General features: G+C 43.0%; 1 protein-coding gene across 1 annotated transcript in view; it reads left to right on the forward strand.

Moving 5' to 3' along the window:
* POLN (DNA polymerase nu) overlaps positions 1-15670 on the forward strand; it is a 171136-nt gene that overhangs the window by 14667 nt on the left and 140799 nt on the right. Inside the window, exons 4-5 of the mRNA XM_082652839.1 lie at positions 11783-11862; positions 14017-14520. Of these exons, the coding sequence (XP_082508965.1) occupies positions 11783-11862; positions 14017-14520 (584 nt within the window). The remainder of the gene's footprint in view (positions 1-11782; positions 11863-14016; positions 14521-15670) is intronic.

Genomic DNA, 15670 nt, shown 5'->3' on the forward strand with positions numbered 1-15670 from the left:
CTTCTTATTAATTTTCACAAAACGAAATGTAGCAGAGTTTTTCTATAGAACTTTTTATTGTGTAGGGAAGTTCCTGCCTACAAACAGTCCAGCTTCCCCTTGTTTTACTCTCATTCAGTGATGACTGAGCTTCTGCTCACTAAATTTTATATTCTCTTAGCCCTTACTGCTTTGAAAATGTGACACTCTCTTCGTTGTTTCAGGCATTTCTGCCAAACATTCCCTTAGAATCTGGATCAGCTGTTTAAGTAACTTCAAAAGAGATGGGCTCTTTCATAGTGTCCATTTCTAAACCCTTAGCTCTCAGGTCATTGAACCTGTATTTGCTTATTTGTGGTAGACAAGAGAAGTGTTCTTGACAGTATGTGTATTATACCGCCGTAGAAATGTATAAACTGTTACGTGACAGATCAGTGGATCTGTGTACATATGTTTATGACATATGATATAATAGTAAAAGCAGTGACATAATGCTCACAAGTGTGACTGAAATGGTTGGAATACCAGGTGTGTTTTTTGTTGTTGTTGTTGTTGTTTTTTTTTTTTTTACTAGCAAAGCAGTTTTTATTTTAAATTGTAAGTCTGGACCGATAATTTGTTTTTCTCTTCTACAGAGTAGGTTATAAGTGAGTGAGATACAATTAATTATATTGAGATGAAATAATTGAGAAATATTAACACATAGTGCAAAAGCTGTTATAAATGCAGTTTGTCGATTAAGATACAGTAACGCTTAACGTTTCAGTCTATTCATATTCAGACATCTGTTGCCCTTGTTATGGAAGTCAATAATGAAGAGTAAGAATTTTGGGGTATGGACTACATACCTAGCAATTGATAGTGTTTTAGGGGGAATGTTGGTGCTGGGGGAAGTAGTAAAGAAAGTTAACATCAAACAACAAAGAGCTGGGACTTCCCTAGTGGCACAGTGGTGAAGAATCCGCCTGCCAATACAGGGGACATGGGTTCGATCCCTGGTCTGGGAAGATCCCACATGCCGCAGAGCAACTAAGCCCATGTTCCACAACTGCTGAGCACACGTGCCACAACTGCTGAAGCACACGTGCCTAGAGCTTGTGCTTTGCAACAAGAGAAGCCACTGCAATGAGAAGCCCGCGCACCGCAACGAAGAGTAGCCCCTGCTCGCCACAACTAGAGAAAGCCCGCGTGCAGCAACGAAGACCCAACACAGCCAAAAATAAGTAAATAAATTAATTAATTAAAAAAATATCAAAGAGCCTTCTCCTTTATTCTGTATACTTGCTTTCCAAAATAAAAGAGCAGTGTGCACTTGACAGAGTTCAAAATATACTTACCTTCAAAAACTGAGAAAATAGGGGCTTCCCTGGTGGCGCAGTGGTTGAGAGTCCGCCTGCCGATGCAGGGGACACGGGTTCGTGCCCCGGTCCGGGAGGATCCCACGTGCCGCGGAGCGGCTGGGCCCGTGAGCCATGGCCGCTGAGCCTGTGCGTCCGGAGCCTGTGCTCCGCAACGGGAGAGGCCACAACAGTGAGAGGCCCGCGTACCGCAAAAAAAAAACAAACAAAAAAACCTGATAAAATAATAAAATGCCTCTTGAAGCAGTAATGTGAGTCTCTGTTGAGAAAAATTAATGGCAGTCAGCCCCTGTCATGAGCTGTCTTGTCATGCTCTTAAAATACCCTGTTAAAATCCTAGTTTTCGTAAATTTATTGAGAAGATAAGGTATTTTCTGTCAAGTGTTCTTGGATTTGGAAAAAGAGTGGAATTTTCACAAAGATTATATTTGTTCCTGTGTCACACTCTTACTGTGAACTTAGTTAAAACAACACACATTTGTTACCTCATAGTTGCTGTGGGTCAGGAGCCTGGGCACAGCTTAGCTGGGTCCTCTGCAGGGCTGCAGTGCAGGTGCCAGTCAGGGCTGGGGTCTCATCTGCGGCTCGAAATGGGAAGCATTTGCTTGTAAGCTCACACGGTTGTGGGCAGAGTTCAGCCCCTTGTAGGCTCTTGGACTGAGGGTCTCAGTTCTTGGTGATGGTTGGCTAGAAGCCACCCTCAGTTCGTTTCCACGTGATTCTCTCCATAAGCAGCTTTACGTTATTGCAGCTTTTTCAAAGCCGGCAAGAGAGTGTCCCTGGCAAGACTGACGTTACATTCCTATGTAAGGTAATCACATTCTGTCACTGTTGCTGTATACTTTTGGTTAGAAGTAAGTCCCACCCACACTCAAGGGGTTACACAAGGGCATGAATACTAGAAGGCAGGAGACGTGGGACCACCTTAGAGTCTGTCTGCCACACGGTCCCACCAGTTTTATTCTTATTTCATATAAATCTGAGTTAAAGTTGGATTGCTCGTGGGTTGTTGGTGAATGAATGATGCTGAACCTGAATTGATTCCCGGACTCTTGTCACATGCTGAGCTGTTATGTCAGATCCTTCTCTCTTACAAATAAAATCGTAAATCAGCATTTCATTTCTAAAAGCCCGTTTCATACCAGATAAATAGCGAAATTGAACTCAGAAATCAATGGATAAACGACAAATATTTGCTTTTACAAAAATGTATTAACTAAAACCAAACAATGTTATATGTCATTTTGGGATATAATTTTCTGATCTGCTAGACTGACTGAGGTATACACACCCAGTAAGAATTGAACAGTGTGTATCTTCTTGAAGCAAGATTGGTCTTTAAAAACCCTTTGCTGTGAAAAAAAGATGCAAAAACTTAAAATACAGCTTAATGAATTAATATAAAGAGGACATCATGTAACTACCTCATGCATTGCCAATATCTCAAAATTTCCTTCTTTTCCTGCTCAAAGGTAACCGTTAGGCTGACTTTTATGGCAGCCACTTCCCACTTCCTAATCATATGAGGGAGTTTTACATTGCTCCAAAGGCCTTTCTGGCAGAGATTACTTGTCCGCCACACCGGAGTCCATCCATCCTCCTCGGAGGCATGCCAGCCGGTGACGTGGCTGAGTGTCCCTGCAGCCAGGTGTGGCCAAGTGGCAGGTTCCTGTCAGCAGGGTGTGCTGTTGCCAGGGCAGTCCTGAAGACACCTGACTTGCTTCCCAGCTGGCCTTTTTCCTTCCATCCAGTTGGAATCTGGAACGACGCCTTTCCAACCTGCAAATGATAACAGTGTCCTAGAGGACTGTGGACCAACGTGCTGGAGGGACCCCGGGTCCAGAGTGACTTCATGAAACAGCTGCTCCACCAGCTGAGACCACTCACCTCAGAACAAGAGAGAAATAAACTTCTGTGGTTTAAACCATTGTATGGGTGGGTCTTTTGTGACTGTGGCTTAGCTTTTTACCTTAACTCTTACATCTTTAAACTAGATTCAGAATTGGGTTTGTCTGACTTGAATTTACATTGCCGGTTTGTTTTTTTTTTTTGCGGTACGCGGGCCTCTCACTGTTGTGGCCTCTCCCGTGGCGGAGCACAGGCCCCGGACGTGCAGGCTCAGCGGTGATGGCTCACGGGCCCAGCTGCTCCGCGGCATGTGGGATCTTCCCGGACCGGGGCACGAACCCGTGTCCCCTGCATCGGCAGGCGGACTCTCAACCACTGTGCCACCAGGGAAGCCCTACATTGTCATTTTAGTGTTTAGTAATGCCACTGAAAGTCTTTGGGAAATACTAGGGGAGGAAGATTTTTCAGGGTGATTTCAAGGTTGTCAGCTGGCCTGGTGCTATGTATAACATGCATTTGATTAAGCACATGTTTATTAGACTACATCTCTGTATTTTCTCTAAGTACCTATAGAAATCAAATAACGTTTTCTAGTACACATTTATCCAAAATTGTTTTTAACTTGATAGAGCTTAGGGGTGAATATGGGTTTTTTCTAGTAAGATAAGAATAGTTTTATAGACATTACATATTTTTCTTTAAAGGGCCATTTTATTTAATTAATTTATTTAGTTTTTGGCTGCGTTGGGTCTTTGTTGCCGCACGTAGCCTTTCTCTAGTTGTGGCGAGCAGGGGCTTCTCTTGTTGTGGAGCATGGGCTCTAGGCACATGGGCTTCAGTAGTTGTGGCATGTGGGCTCAGTAGTTGTGGCCCGTGGGCTCTAGAGCGCAGGCTCAGTAGTCGTGGCGCACGGGCTTAGTTGCTCCACAGCATGTGGGATCTTCCCAGACCAGGGCTCAAACCCGTGTCCCCTGCATTGGCAGGCAGATTCTTAACCACTGCGCCACCAGGGAAGCCCAGGCATTACAAATTAATACGGGTGTAAGGCTCCTCAAGGTAAATACTTGTCAAAATCCAATTCATTAATGTGAAGTGTGTCTTTAGTCCCACCATGTAGTGGAAATCTTTGCAATTTCAAGGACGGATAACATAAAGCTAAATGACAAAGTAGATTTATTTTTATTGTATTCATTCTGGTCAAGAATAATGTGGATAAACGTTTTTATTTCTATCAAATAAACATAAAATCCTTATGTCCAGTCACTTAGCAAACCCTGCCAGGTGTTAGATTCCAATTCCCACTGCTCTAATTCAAGCCTTCGTTCCTTCTCACTTGAAAATTTGCAGAAGTTTCCTAATTGCCGTTTGCCGTCAATTTATTGCCACTTTGCTCCTGCCTTTGCACTGTTGCTGGGATTAGCTCAGCTCTTGTCCTTGCTCTCTGCAGAATTTATCTGTAGAAACATCCCCATGTGTTCCTACAGTGCAGCCTGGCCCTTGCCTGCCCTTTAAGTCTTAATGTCCCATCAATTTCCTTCTCTTTATGCCCCATTCAGATTTTTTTTTAATTAATTAATTTAACAGCAGGTCCTTTTTGGTTATCTATTTTAAATACAGCAGTGTGTACATGTCAATCCCAAACTCCCAATCTATTTTTCCCCCCACCACCCTTCCCCCCTGGTACCCAAGGCAATCTACAGACTCAGTGCAATCCCTGTCAAATTACCAATGGCATTTTTCACAGAACTAGATAAAAAAAATCTTAACATTTGTATGGAGACACAAAAGACCCTGAATAGCCAAAGCAATCTTGAGAAAGAAAAACTCAGCTGGAGGAATCAGGCTCCCTGACTTCAGACTATGCTACAGAGCTACAATCATCAAAACAGTATGGTACTGGCACAAACACAGAAATATAGATGAAAGGAACAGGATAGAAGGCCCAGAAATAAACCCATGCGCCTGTGGTCAATTAATCTGTGACAGAGGAGGCAAGACTATACAATGGAGGAAAGATAGTCTCTTCAGTAGATGGTGCTGGGAAAACTGGACAGCTACATGTAAAAGGATGGAACTAGAATATTCTTTAACACCATACACAAAAATAAACTCAAAGTGGAATAAAGACCTAAATGTAAGACTAGATACTATAAAACTTAGAGGAAAACATAGGCAGGGCACTCTTTGACATAAACTACGGCAATATCTTTTCTGATCCTTCTCCCAGAGTAATGGAAATAAAAACAAAAATAAACAAATGGGACCTAATTAAACTCAGGAGCTTTTGCACAGCAAAGGAAGCCACAAACAAAACAAAAAGACAACCCACAGAATGGGAGAAAATGTTTGCAAATGATGCGACCGATAAGGGATTAGTTCCCGTTCAGATTTGACTCTTAACTTCCAAACACGCGTCATTTCCTGACTTCATCCTCTGCTTACCTTTTCTTTCTCTCCTTCGTACATGACTCCGAGTGGTGAAATCATAGCATTTTACAAATTTCTGCTCAAATGATACTTCATTACCAGAATGCCTTATTGGAAGTAAACTGCATTTGATTCATCGGCAACTCAGTTTAGAGAATTTCCTGTGATGTAGTTTTGGGTTATTTGCATAATGCTTTAACTCTTGGTATGTTTTGAGCTTTTTGAATGCAGGCAAAGGTGGTCTCATCTTTGATGCTGCCACAGGTGGGCTGATCTGTGAATTCAGCTCTTACCGATTTGTAAGAGCTTCATACAGACATGTAAAATATATAGGAAGGACTTTACTATTTCATTATTTATGTTGTATTTTCCTCAACATTTTGGGGGGTCTGTTTTTGTTTGTACTACTTCAGAAAAAGTTTTTTTTTTTTTTAAACAGAAAAATAAAGTCCATAATCCCACATTAAAAAAAATTTGGGGTGGGGGACTTCTCTGGTGGCGCAGTGGTTAAGAATCCACCTGCCAATGCAGGGGACATGGGTTCAAACCCTGGTCTGGCAAGATCCCATATGCCGCAGAGCAACTAAACCCGTGTGCTGCAACTACTGATCCTGCGCTCTAGAGCCCGCGAGCCACAACTACTGAGCCTGCGTGCCACAACTACTGAAGCCCGCATGCCTGGAGCCTGTGCTCCACAACAAGAGAAGCCACCACAGTGAGAAGCCCGTGCACTGCAACAAAGAGTAGCCCTCACTCGCTGCACTGCAACAAAGAGTAGCCCCCACTCGCTGCAACTAGAGAAAGCCCACATGCAGCAATGGAGATCCAAAGCAGCCAAAAATAAATAAATTTATTTTTTAAAAAATTTATTTTTTTTTTTTACATTTATTTTTTTCACACACACAGTGAAAGGGTTTATATGTACATTGTTTTCTTAGTTCAGGCTTTTTCTTTGTTGAAACATCTCCCCTTATTGCTTCCCTGTGTTAACAACTTAGCGTATGCCTTTTATGTTTTTGTTTTCATGATAGTAATTATAGCTTGTGTGTGTGTAGCTATGTTGTGCCACCCAGACCTCCGCCTCCTTGGATGAGATTGGCTGAGGGCTTTGTTGCAACTGTATCACATTTGAGCTTGCACTCCCTCAGTCCTTCTGCTCCCCAAGAGCATCCCCAAGTAAACGTTTGCAGGAAAAGCTCAGTCTGGTCCCCAGGGAACTTGATCTATGCAGTGGGTGCCAGTAGTGGTCTGAGAAAGCAGACATGGCATTTTGGAATTTGGTCACCCTTAGGTGGGCTGGCACTGATGACTTCATCACAAGTTGTAGGTGAAATACGGATGGCAGCGGTGCAGTTAAAACTTTTACTAGGGGTGGCTGGTCTGGCATACCAGTGCAAGCAGCTGTGCAAGCTGCTGGGCAGTACTATGTATTTGAAAAGAATAGGACCATGGAAGAGAATGGCATTGGTGGCTGTGGCTGGATCCTTAGGAAAAAGACAAAGCCCAAGCGTGGTTAATTAGCAATTAAAGGGTAAACGTGATAGCCAGAGGGCTCACCTGCTAGCCTGTGAAGAGACCACCTGCAATCACAGCCCCCCCCACCCCCACCCCGCCCCCCCCCTCCCCCGCCCCAGCCTAGTATGGCTGGTAGAGCTCCAGAGGACGTTGGATGCTCAGCCCTGGCGGGTGTTCTACCTCAAGGTCAGGGCCTTGACCAGGAAGAGGGACCTGACCCTGAGATGCAGGATGGGGACGTCTCGATTGGTGCATTCAAGTTTGAATCCCAGGTACCTCTGGGACCTGCAGAAGTAGCTACTCCTCTCTGTTAAAGGCCAGCCCCCTTCTCTCTCTACCCGCCAGTTCCCCAGCTTAAAGACAGTGCAAGAGGGTTCTATCTTGAGAAATAACACATCCTCCCTCAGGAAATGCCACCTCCTCTTTTGGCCATTAAGTCACTACATAACCTGGCCAAGAGGTACCAGGGCCTGTTAAGGGAGTGGATGAGACGGGCTGGTCAGGGAACAGAAACCCTATAGTCATTGGAACAGGGAAAGTTTAAAGCATTATTAACTAGTAATGGGATTAGCTGACAAGAAGTAAAGAAAACTGAGGATTACAATAATAGCAGACGCAGGGAGCATCTACCTGCGGCAGTGTTGAAGGAAGGAACAAAACTGGAATGACCTGGCCAGGTGACGTCCACCAGCCTCTGTCATCTATTGTCCCTGTATGGGCAACTTGGGCTCTTTACTGGAGTGATCAAGGGGCTGGGGCAGAGGCTATGCATGTGCCCAACAGCATGGCGCTCCCACTCCCCAGGGCCGATCTCGCCGTTGCCTCTGTTGAATTTCCAATGACACACTGAACTCTGGGTCCCCAATAGTACTGAACTTTGAGAACAGTCACTTGGGGGCTAGTTGGCAATACTGGACCCCTTGTGCCCCCAAAGGTGCCGTTATTCGTCTTGACTCGAATCCACACGTATTCCAGGCACGGGTTTGCCTTTCCCATACGCAGGGCCTCAGTGAGCTCCGTAATACAAGGCTCACAGAGCCTTTGACCCACTGACACAGAATCCTGCATAGCATTGCCCTGGATATAGGGACCCACTTTACAGCAAAGGAGCTGCAGTGGGCACATGATCGTGGGACCCACAGGTTCCGTCACAGCCACACACCCAGAAATGCCAGCCCAACAGAGTGGTAGAGTGGTGGGTAGCAGGCTGAGCTCAGGTGACCTCCAGGCTGCAGTATACACTGTACATCAGTGACCATTGCAGGATGCAGTGTCCCCAGTATAGATAATTAAGGGCTCTGGTAGCCAAAAGGTGGCAGTGGGAGTGGCCCTGCTTACCATCACTCCCAATGCCCCTCCCAATAAATTTGTGTTTCTCTCTCCAGATACCTCTGGGTTCTGCAGGTTTAGTCTTGACTCCCCAGGGGAAACCCACCAGGGACAAAGGAAGAGTACTGTTCGATTTCAAGCTATAGCTGCTGCACAGTCGTTCAAGTTCTGTACTCCAATAGACTGGCAAGCAAGTGAGGTACTCTCCATCCTGGTAGGGGTGACCTCCTGTTCACCAGAGGTCAGGGCTGCCGTTACATAATGGGGCAGGAAAGCATCTACGTGGCACCCAAGTGATGTGATTGGCCACCTCTTGGTCCTCTGACCAAATTTGCTGGTAAATGCAGTGGCCGTGGCCTGAGAAGGGTATGGTGACCAGGGACTTACACCCCTCAGGGATGAGGGTTTGGGTCACGATCAGGCAAGCTACCTAGACCAGCAGAGGTGCCAAGCCAGGGTGAGGGGAACCTCAGAATGGGTAGGAGAGGGAGGTGAATAGCATTTGCAGCTTTGAGACCAGCTGCAGGACAAGGACAGGCAGTTCACCCCATTAACCTTCCTTTTAAGTTCCCTCAGGAAGAGGCCCAGCAGAGTCCCGAAGGAGCTGCTCCCAGAACATATCTGAGCTGCGCAGTGTAGTGAACCGTAGGCAGGACTGTAGTGAACACTGTGGATGCCCCGAGCCCCCCATTCATCACCCCAGCTGCTGCTCACCACACAGCCCCTCCCGATGGTTGCCTCAGCTGCAAAGAGCTTCTTTGCCCAAGGGCACACCATTTTCCCAGGAGCAACCAGGTAATGACTGGTGGGTGCTGGGGAATAAAGGCTCAGCTCCCTTGACCCTGTGGGGGACAACTATACAGGACCATGCCAGGTCCAGAGCAGGCCTTTGTAGCGGCCGCATCTTGGACCAGTCCTCCCTCCTTCACTCCCCTACAGACGTTGATCCTGAGAGCGCTACCCCAAAACCTTTCTGAATGCAAGCCTTCATCTCAGGGTCAGCCTCCCAGGGACCAGACCTGTGCCAGCGTATGGGTATAACATACTCATGTACATAAATGGGGAGATTTGGTCATTGTTTTAAAAAATGGGATCATATTTTCACAGATCTCTGCATCTTCAAGTCAACTAATACAGCTCATTCTTTTCAATGGCTCTGTGCTTCATGGTGTGGATGTTACATAATTTATTCATCGACTGCCCTCATGATTGGTATCTCCTTTGTTTTCAGTCCTTTGCCGTAAAGCAATACTGTCATAAATGTTTTGCTTTAAACCTATTTACTGTTGCACATATTTCTGTGAAGCAGATAGCCAGGAGTGAGGTGGTTTGGTTAGATGATTTATATCTCTTTGTTTTTATTGAGGTTACAACACACACACACAGAGCACAACTATCCTAAGATTATAGTTCAAAATTTCACAAACTGAACACCCGTATAACCTTCACCCAGATCAAGAAACAGAACATTGGTAGCATCTCAGAGGCCCATCTTTCCTCCCTTTGGGTTCGTTCTTTTCTTCCCGACTCCTGAGAGTGATGTGCGTATTTTTAATTTTAATAAGTGTTGACACTGTGCTTTCCAAAAAGATCCTAACCATTCACATTTTTACCAGCAATGAGTGAGACTACCTCTTCTCCTCTATCTCCAACTATATTTAATTTGTGTTTCCCTGACTACTAGTGAGTTTGAGTATTACATAATGTTTGTTTGCTTTTTGGATTTGCTATTTTGTGTGTTGCCTCTCCCTGTCTTTTGCTCACTTTTCCATTGAATTGTTTCTTTTTTGGTCAGTGTAACTTGTATAATAAAAATATTAACCCTTTGTCTTTTTTGTCCCAGTTTTCCCAATGTATTATTTTCTTTCAGAAGTGGTGCTAGTTGTACTATCCCTATTCATTAATCTATCCTTCTCTACTGCATTAAAATACCATCTTCGTTGTATATTAAATTCTCATAAGTCCTGGGGTCAGTTTCTGGATTGTCTACTCGGTTTAGAGATCTTTTTGTCTATTCCTATTCAAATACCTTGTGGATTTGATTACAGTGCCTTTATAGTATGTTCTGATAATATGGCAAAGCAAGTCTTCTTTTATTTTTTTAAAAAAACTTACCTTTCTGGGTCCTGCCTGGTGGTCCAGTGGCTAAGACTCCACATTCCCAATGCAGGGGTCACAGGTTCGATCCCTGGTCAGGGAACTAAGATCCCGCATGCTGCACGGTGCAGCCAAAAAACCCCCTTACCTTTCTTCTCTATTTTCAGACATTTAATATTTCATATGTACTTTGAAATTATTATTTCTTTCAATTAAAAGAACCCTGTAGGGTCTCTGATGAGAATTACATTAATTAAAAAAGATATATATATATATATATATATATTTATTTGGCTGTGCCGGGTCTTAGTTGTGGCACACGGGATCTTCATTGCTGCGTGCAGGATCTTTTAGTTGTGGTATGCGGGGTCTTTAGTTGAGACACGCGAACTCTTAGTTGCGGCATGTGGGATTTAGTTCCCTGACCAGGGATCGCACCCAGCCCCCTGCATTGGGAGCGTGGAGTCTTAGCCACTGGACCACCAGGCAAGTCCCTGCATTAAATTTATATTTAGGAGAATTAAATATTTTGTTCATATCTCAGTGCTATGTATTTGCATTTGTATAGATCATGCTTTATGCCATTTTATAAGATTTTAAGTTTCCATCATTGAGTGCCTTGTGCTTTTCTTGTTAAATTAATCCTGAGTATAACTTTCCTCTATCGTAAGTGAAAGATTTCCCCCATTTGCATTTCATCGTTGTTATCGTTGCTATAGAGAGAACGTACATCCCAGAGGTTACGAGCCGAAACTTTAGTCATGTTGCCTGGGGTTGAACCCAGGTTCCATCACTTCCTGTCCAGCCCAAACTTATTGAAATTAAAACAAAATCTAAATGAGAAGTTTGTATTAATGATATTTTACTGAAGTTGTAATTGTTCCATTACAATATTTTTCAGCCTAAGAATTTCTTCACCTTTAATACTTACAAGCTTTCTGTAAAATGGTGAACTTGGGTTTTCAGAATCAAGTATTCAAATGCAAATACCAGGTACTACTTTTTAATAAACACTGCATGATTACATAGATCTGTCTCCAGTTAATTTGAAGATACTTTGCATAAATTTTATTACAATGGTAGTATGCATTTTGGTTGTAAATTTTACTACATTGTTTTAATTAAGTAAATAATGAGTAAATGATTATAGAGGCTATTTTCAATGTTTAGCTAATTATATGATTTTAATTTCTTTATTCCCTCATGCTTCCTTTCTGTGTCTTTTAAAGCTGCAGAAGTGGTGGACAAATCCAGTGTTAGGTATTCAGTACTACCTGAAGATGGGAAGAATCAGTCACTGGAAAAAAAGGTGAAACCTTGCAAGTATGACTAATTCTAAACAGATAACTTTCATTCATTCAATAAATACTTATCAAGTGTCTACTATATGCTTAGGCACTGTGGATGCAACGGTTAAAAAAACGAAAGGAGTTCTTCTCCAGGAGCTGATAGTTTAATTTGTATGAGGGGACTAGGAAGACAGAGAAGCACAATATTTCTCTATGACGCGGTGAATTAGTGTCACTATAGGAGACAGGGCCAAGTGCTTTGGGAACGATAGGGGAGATGGCTAACCCAGTTTTTGTGCTGTTTCGTTCCGCTCTTTCTGGGAGGTGGGGAGAGGAATCTGGGACGTTTGTCTGAAGTAAGAACACTCTGACTTGAGGTGTAAACGATGACCAAGAAATGGTCAGTCTAAAGAGCCTCACCTTTAGAGAGTGGGGGAAGGACTTTGGGAAAAGTTTTTAGGTTAGGGGAAGAGAGCTTGGAACTTTGGGGTAGTGGAAATAAAGAGAAGTTCAGAAAGCAAGGGGTATAAAATTTGCAATGGGTGAGTTACGTGGTTTGGGCTTGGGAGAGAGATGAGAAGAGGTCATGTTATTAGGAAGCAGTGGTGGAGGTGGCGTAATAGTTAAGAGAGTGGGCTCTGGAGCAAACTACCTGTGTCCAAACCCAAATCTAACTTAGTCTAATGTAAGCTCCCTTAGTAAATCCCTGGATTGATGGGATGGTTATTTGCCCCTGAAGTGGAAGGAGCGGCATCTTTGACAGAAAAGGGACTGTGCAGCCCTTTGAAAGTGAATGGAAATTCTCTCTCCCAAAGGTGTTCAAACTGTGCTCCTTCGATCCCTAAGGCAGAGGTCTTCAAATCGTCTTGCTCCCTTTCTCACAAAAGCCTTTTGAAAAGCCATGTATCTCCTGACATATTTTTAAGTTGACGTTTAAAATATTTATCACAAGTTTAAAAAGTTTCATAGGACATGATTTCTGGTGGGTTAATAATGTTGACATTTAAAAAACTTATATCACAGTTTAAAATATGTCCACTAATATCTAAATACGATGCTCTGATAACTTGATATCTACAATCATTCCTTTAAAAATACATGAGCAGGATATTCTTCAACAATCTGAATTTTTATATTTTCCTTTTCCTTCTTGACTCCTTTTCTTTCTTTTTTTTTTTTTTTTTGCGGTACGCGGGCCTCTCACCGCTGTGGCCTCTCCCGTCGCGGAGCACAGGCTCCGGACGCGCAGGCTCAGCGGCCATGGCTCACAGGCGCAGCCGCTCCACGGCATGTGGGATCTTCCCGGACCGGGGCACGAACCCGCGTCCCCTGCATTGGCAGGCGGACTCTCAACCACTGCGCCACCAGGGAAGCCCTTGACTCCTTTTCTTGTGTACTTCTCCACAGAATTTTTATTTTGATATAATTTTATGTTTGGAAGTCTTTTCTTAAAAAGCATATAATATTTCTCTGCAATAAAAATGACTATAAGTTTAAATTTTCTGTGATCACGTGACTGTGTTAAAACATTTTCTTTCAAAATTATTTTTAAAGTATTATTGGTATACGTTTGTTCAGAATAGCATAAATATATCATAAAATCTGAAAAATAAACATAAAAAATAAAATTTTATTGTAAATGAATCCTACAATGAAACGGAGAGATGCTTTTTCCCCCTCAGTCTGTGAATTGATGAATGAATATTGCACATTGCTAGATCGAAACAGGAAGAGGATTGCTGCCGAGCTGTATTTTTAAAGAAATTTTAGTAGGTAGATTAACATATTATCGACTAGTTGTGGTGATTTAATTTTCTCTATAAATGGCCTTTGGTTGGAAGTTGTCAGTGATTCATCCTCACTCTTACGCACATGTGCAGCACACTCCCCTCCACAGCATCTCCTGTTACACGCATGGTGCCAGCGCAGGGCTGTGGGAGACTTTCTAAACTAACGCCTGCCTATTCCAGCCCAGGATGCAGATATGCACTCCTACCTGGTTGAGAAAAACCACTGCTCTGGAAGACACTCCATAGTTCATTAGAAAGTTGGGTCATAGTTAATGTGAAGCTGTGTTCCCACTTTACCTTAGATGAGTTTTATCAGATTTTACTTTGGTTTAGACCTGTCTTATGAATCCATATTCTAGTGAAATATTTTCCATTTTTCTATAGAATCTTAATTCTCTTACGAGCCAGACATCAAGAGTTTCCATCAAGTTCTCGTCTCAGTCCTCCAGTATCAGACTCACAGATCAAGTGTCTACTGACCAAAACCAGAAGAATATCGGCTCATTGGCTTCTTCCCGGTGTTTAATTCCACAGTGTGACCAAGAGGCTTCAGTTCTACAGAGAATGGAACATAAGAGAAAACACGTACCAAAGGAAAGCATAAATAATGAAAACAATGAAGAAAGCATGAGTCTGAAAAGAAAACATATCACATGTAATAATTCATCAGAGAAAACAAGTAAACTTATGGCATTGGAAGAAGATGCTGATGAGGTTGAAACCTACCTAAATTCTAGGAACTCAAAAGCATTCACAAACAATTTTTGTGATATTAGGTATTTGGATGCTTCGGAGAAAAGCCAGCTGATTGAAATGCTCAAACAGGCAGTAGCTCTGGTGGTGACTCTGATATATAAGGATGGCTCAACTCAGCTGAGAGCAGACCAGGTTAGTAAACGGTGTTGGTTTTTGTTTGTTTGTTCTGTTTTGTTGGCACCATGAAAGAAACCCATTTTCTTAGTGTCTGATTTTGATAGGAGAGCAAGAAGTAAGATTTTAAGCCTTCCCCTTTCCCCCAGGGGTGAGTGACTGACACTGCATAGTTCTCATGAGGTTGTTAAGAAACTGCTGAATGGTTTCCATTTTCTATTCCACCAGCAAAGTGTGAGTTTCCAAATTCTCCACCTCCTTGTCAATACTTGTCTTTTTTATTTTAACCGTTCTGCTGTGTGTGAAGTGGTATTTCACTGTGGTTTTAAATTGTATTTCCCTAATAACTGGTGACATTAAGCATCTCCTCATATGCTTACTGGCCATTTGTGTATCTTCTTTGGTGAAACGTCTTGAAATTCAAGTCTTTTGCTCATTTTTAAATTGGGTTATTTGTGTTTTATTTTGGATCTGTAAGGGTTCTTTATATATTTTAATACCAGTCTCGTCAGATATATGATTTGCAGTTCTCCAAATCTGTGGCTTGTTTTTATCCATTTCCTGATGGTGTCTTTTGAAGCACAGAATTTTTTAATTTGATGAACTCCAGTTTACCAAGTACTTTTTTATTGCTTCTGCTTTTGTTGTTAAATTTAAGAATGCTTTGGGACTTCCCTGGTGGTCCAGTGGCTAAGACTCCACACTCCCAATGCAGGGGGCCCGGGTTTGATCCCTGGTCAGGGAACTAGATCCCACATACTGCAACTAAGAGTTCGCATCCTGCAACTAAAGATCCTGCATGCCGCAACGAAGATCCCACACGCCTCAAGGAAGATCCTGCATGCTGCAACTAAGCCCTGGCACAGCCAAATAAATAAATAAATATTGCTTTTAAAAAAAGAATGCTTTGCCTATACCAGGTCATGAAGATTTACTGTATTTTCTTCTAACAATTTATAGTCTGAGCTCTTACATTTAAACCTGTGACCCGGGACTTCCTTGGTGGTCCAGTGGTAAAGAATCTGCCGTACAATGCAGGGGACGTGGGTTCGATCCCTGGTCAGGGAACTAAGATTCCACTTGCTGCGGGGCAACTGAGCCCGCGCACCACAACTACTGAGCTTGTGTGCCTCAACTAGAGCCCACGTGCTGCAAACTACAGAGCCCA

The sequence above is a fragment of the Grampus griseus genome (genome assembly GCF_964374135.1).
Source record: "Grampus griseus genome assembly, chromosome: 4".
Lineage (NCBI taxonomy): Eukaryota > Metazoa > Chordata > Mammalia > Artiodactyla > Delphinidae > Grampus > Grampus griseus.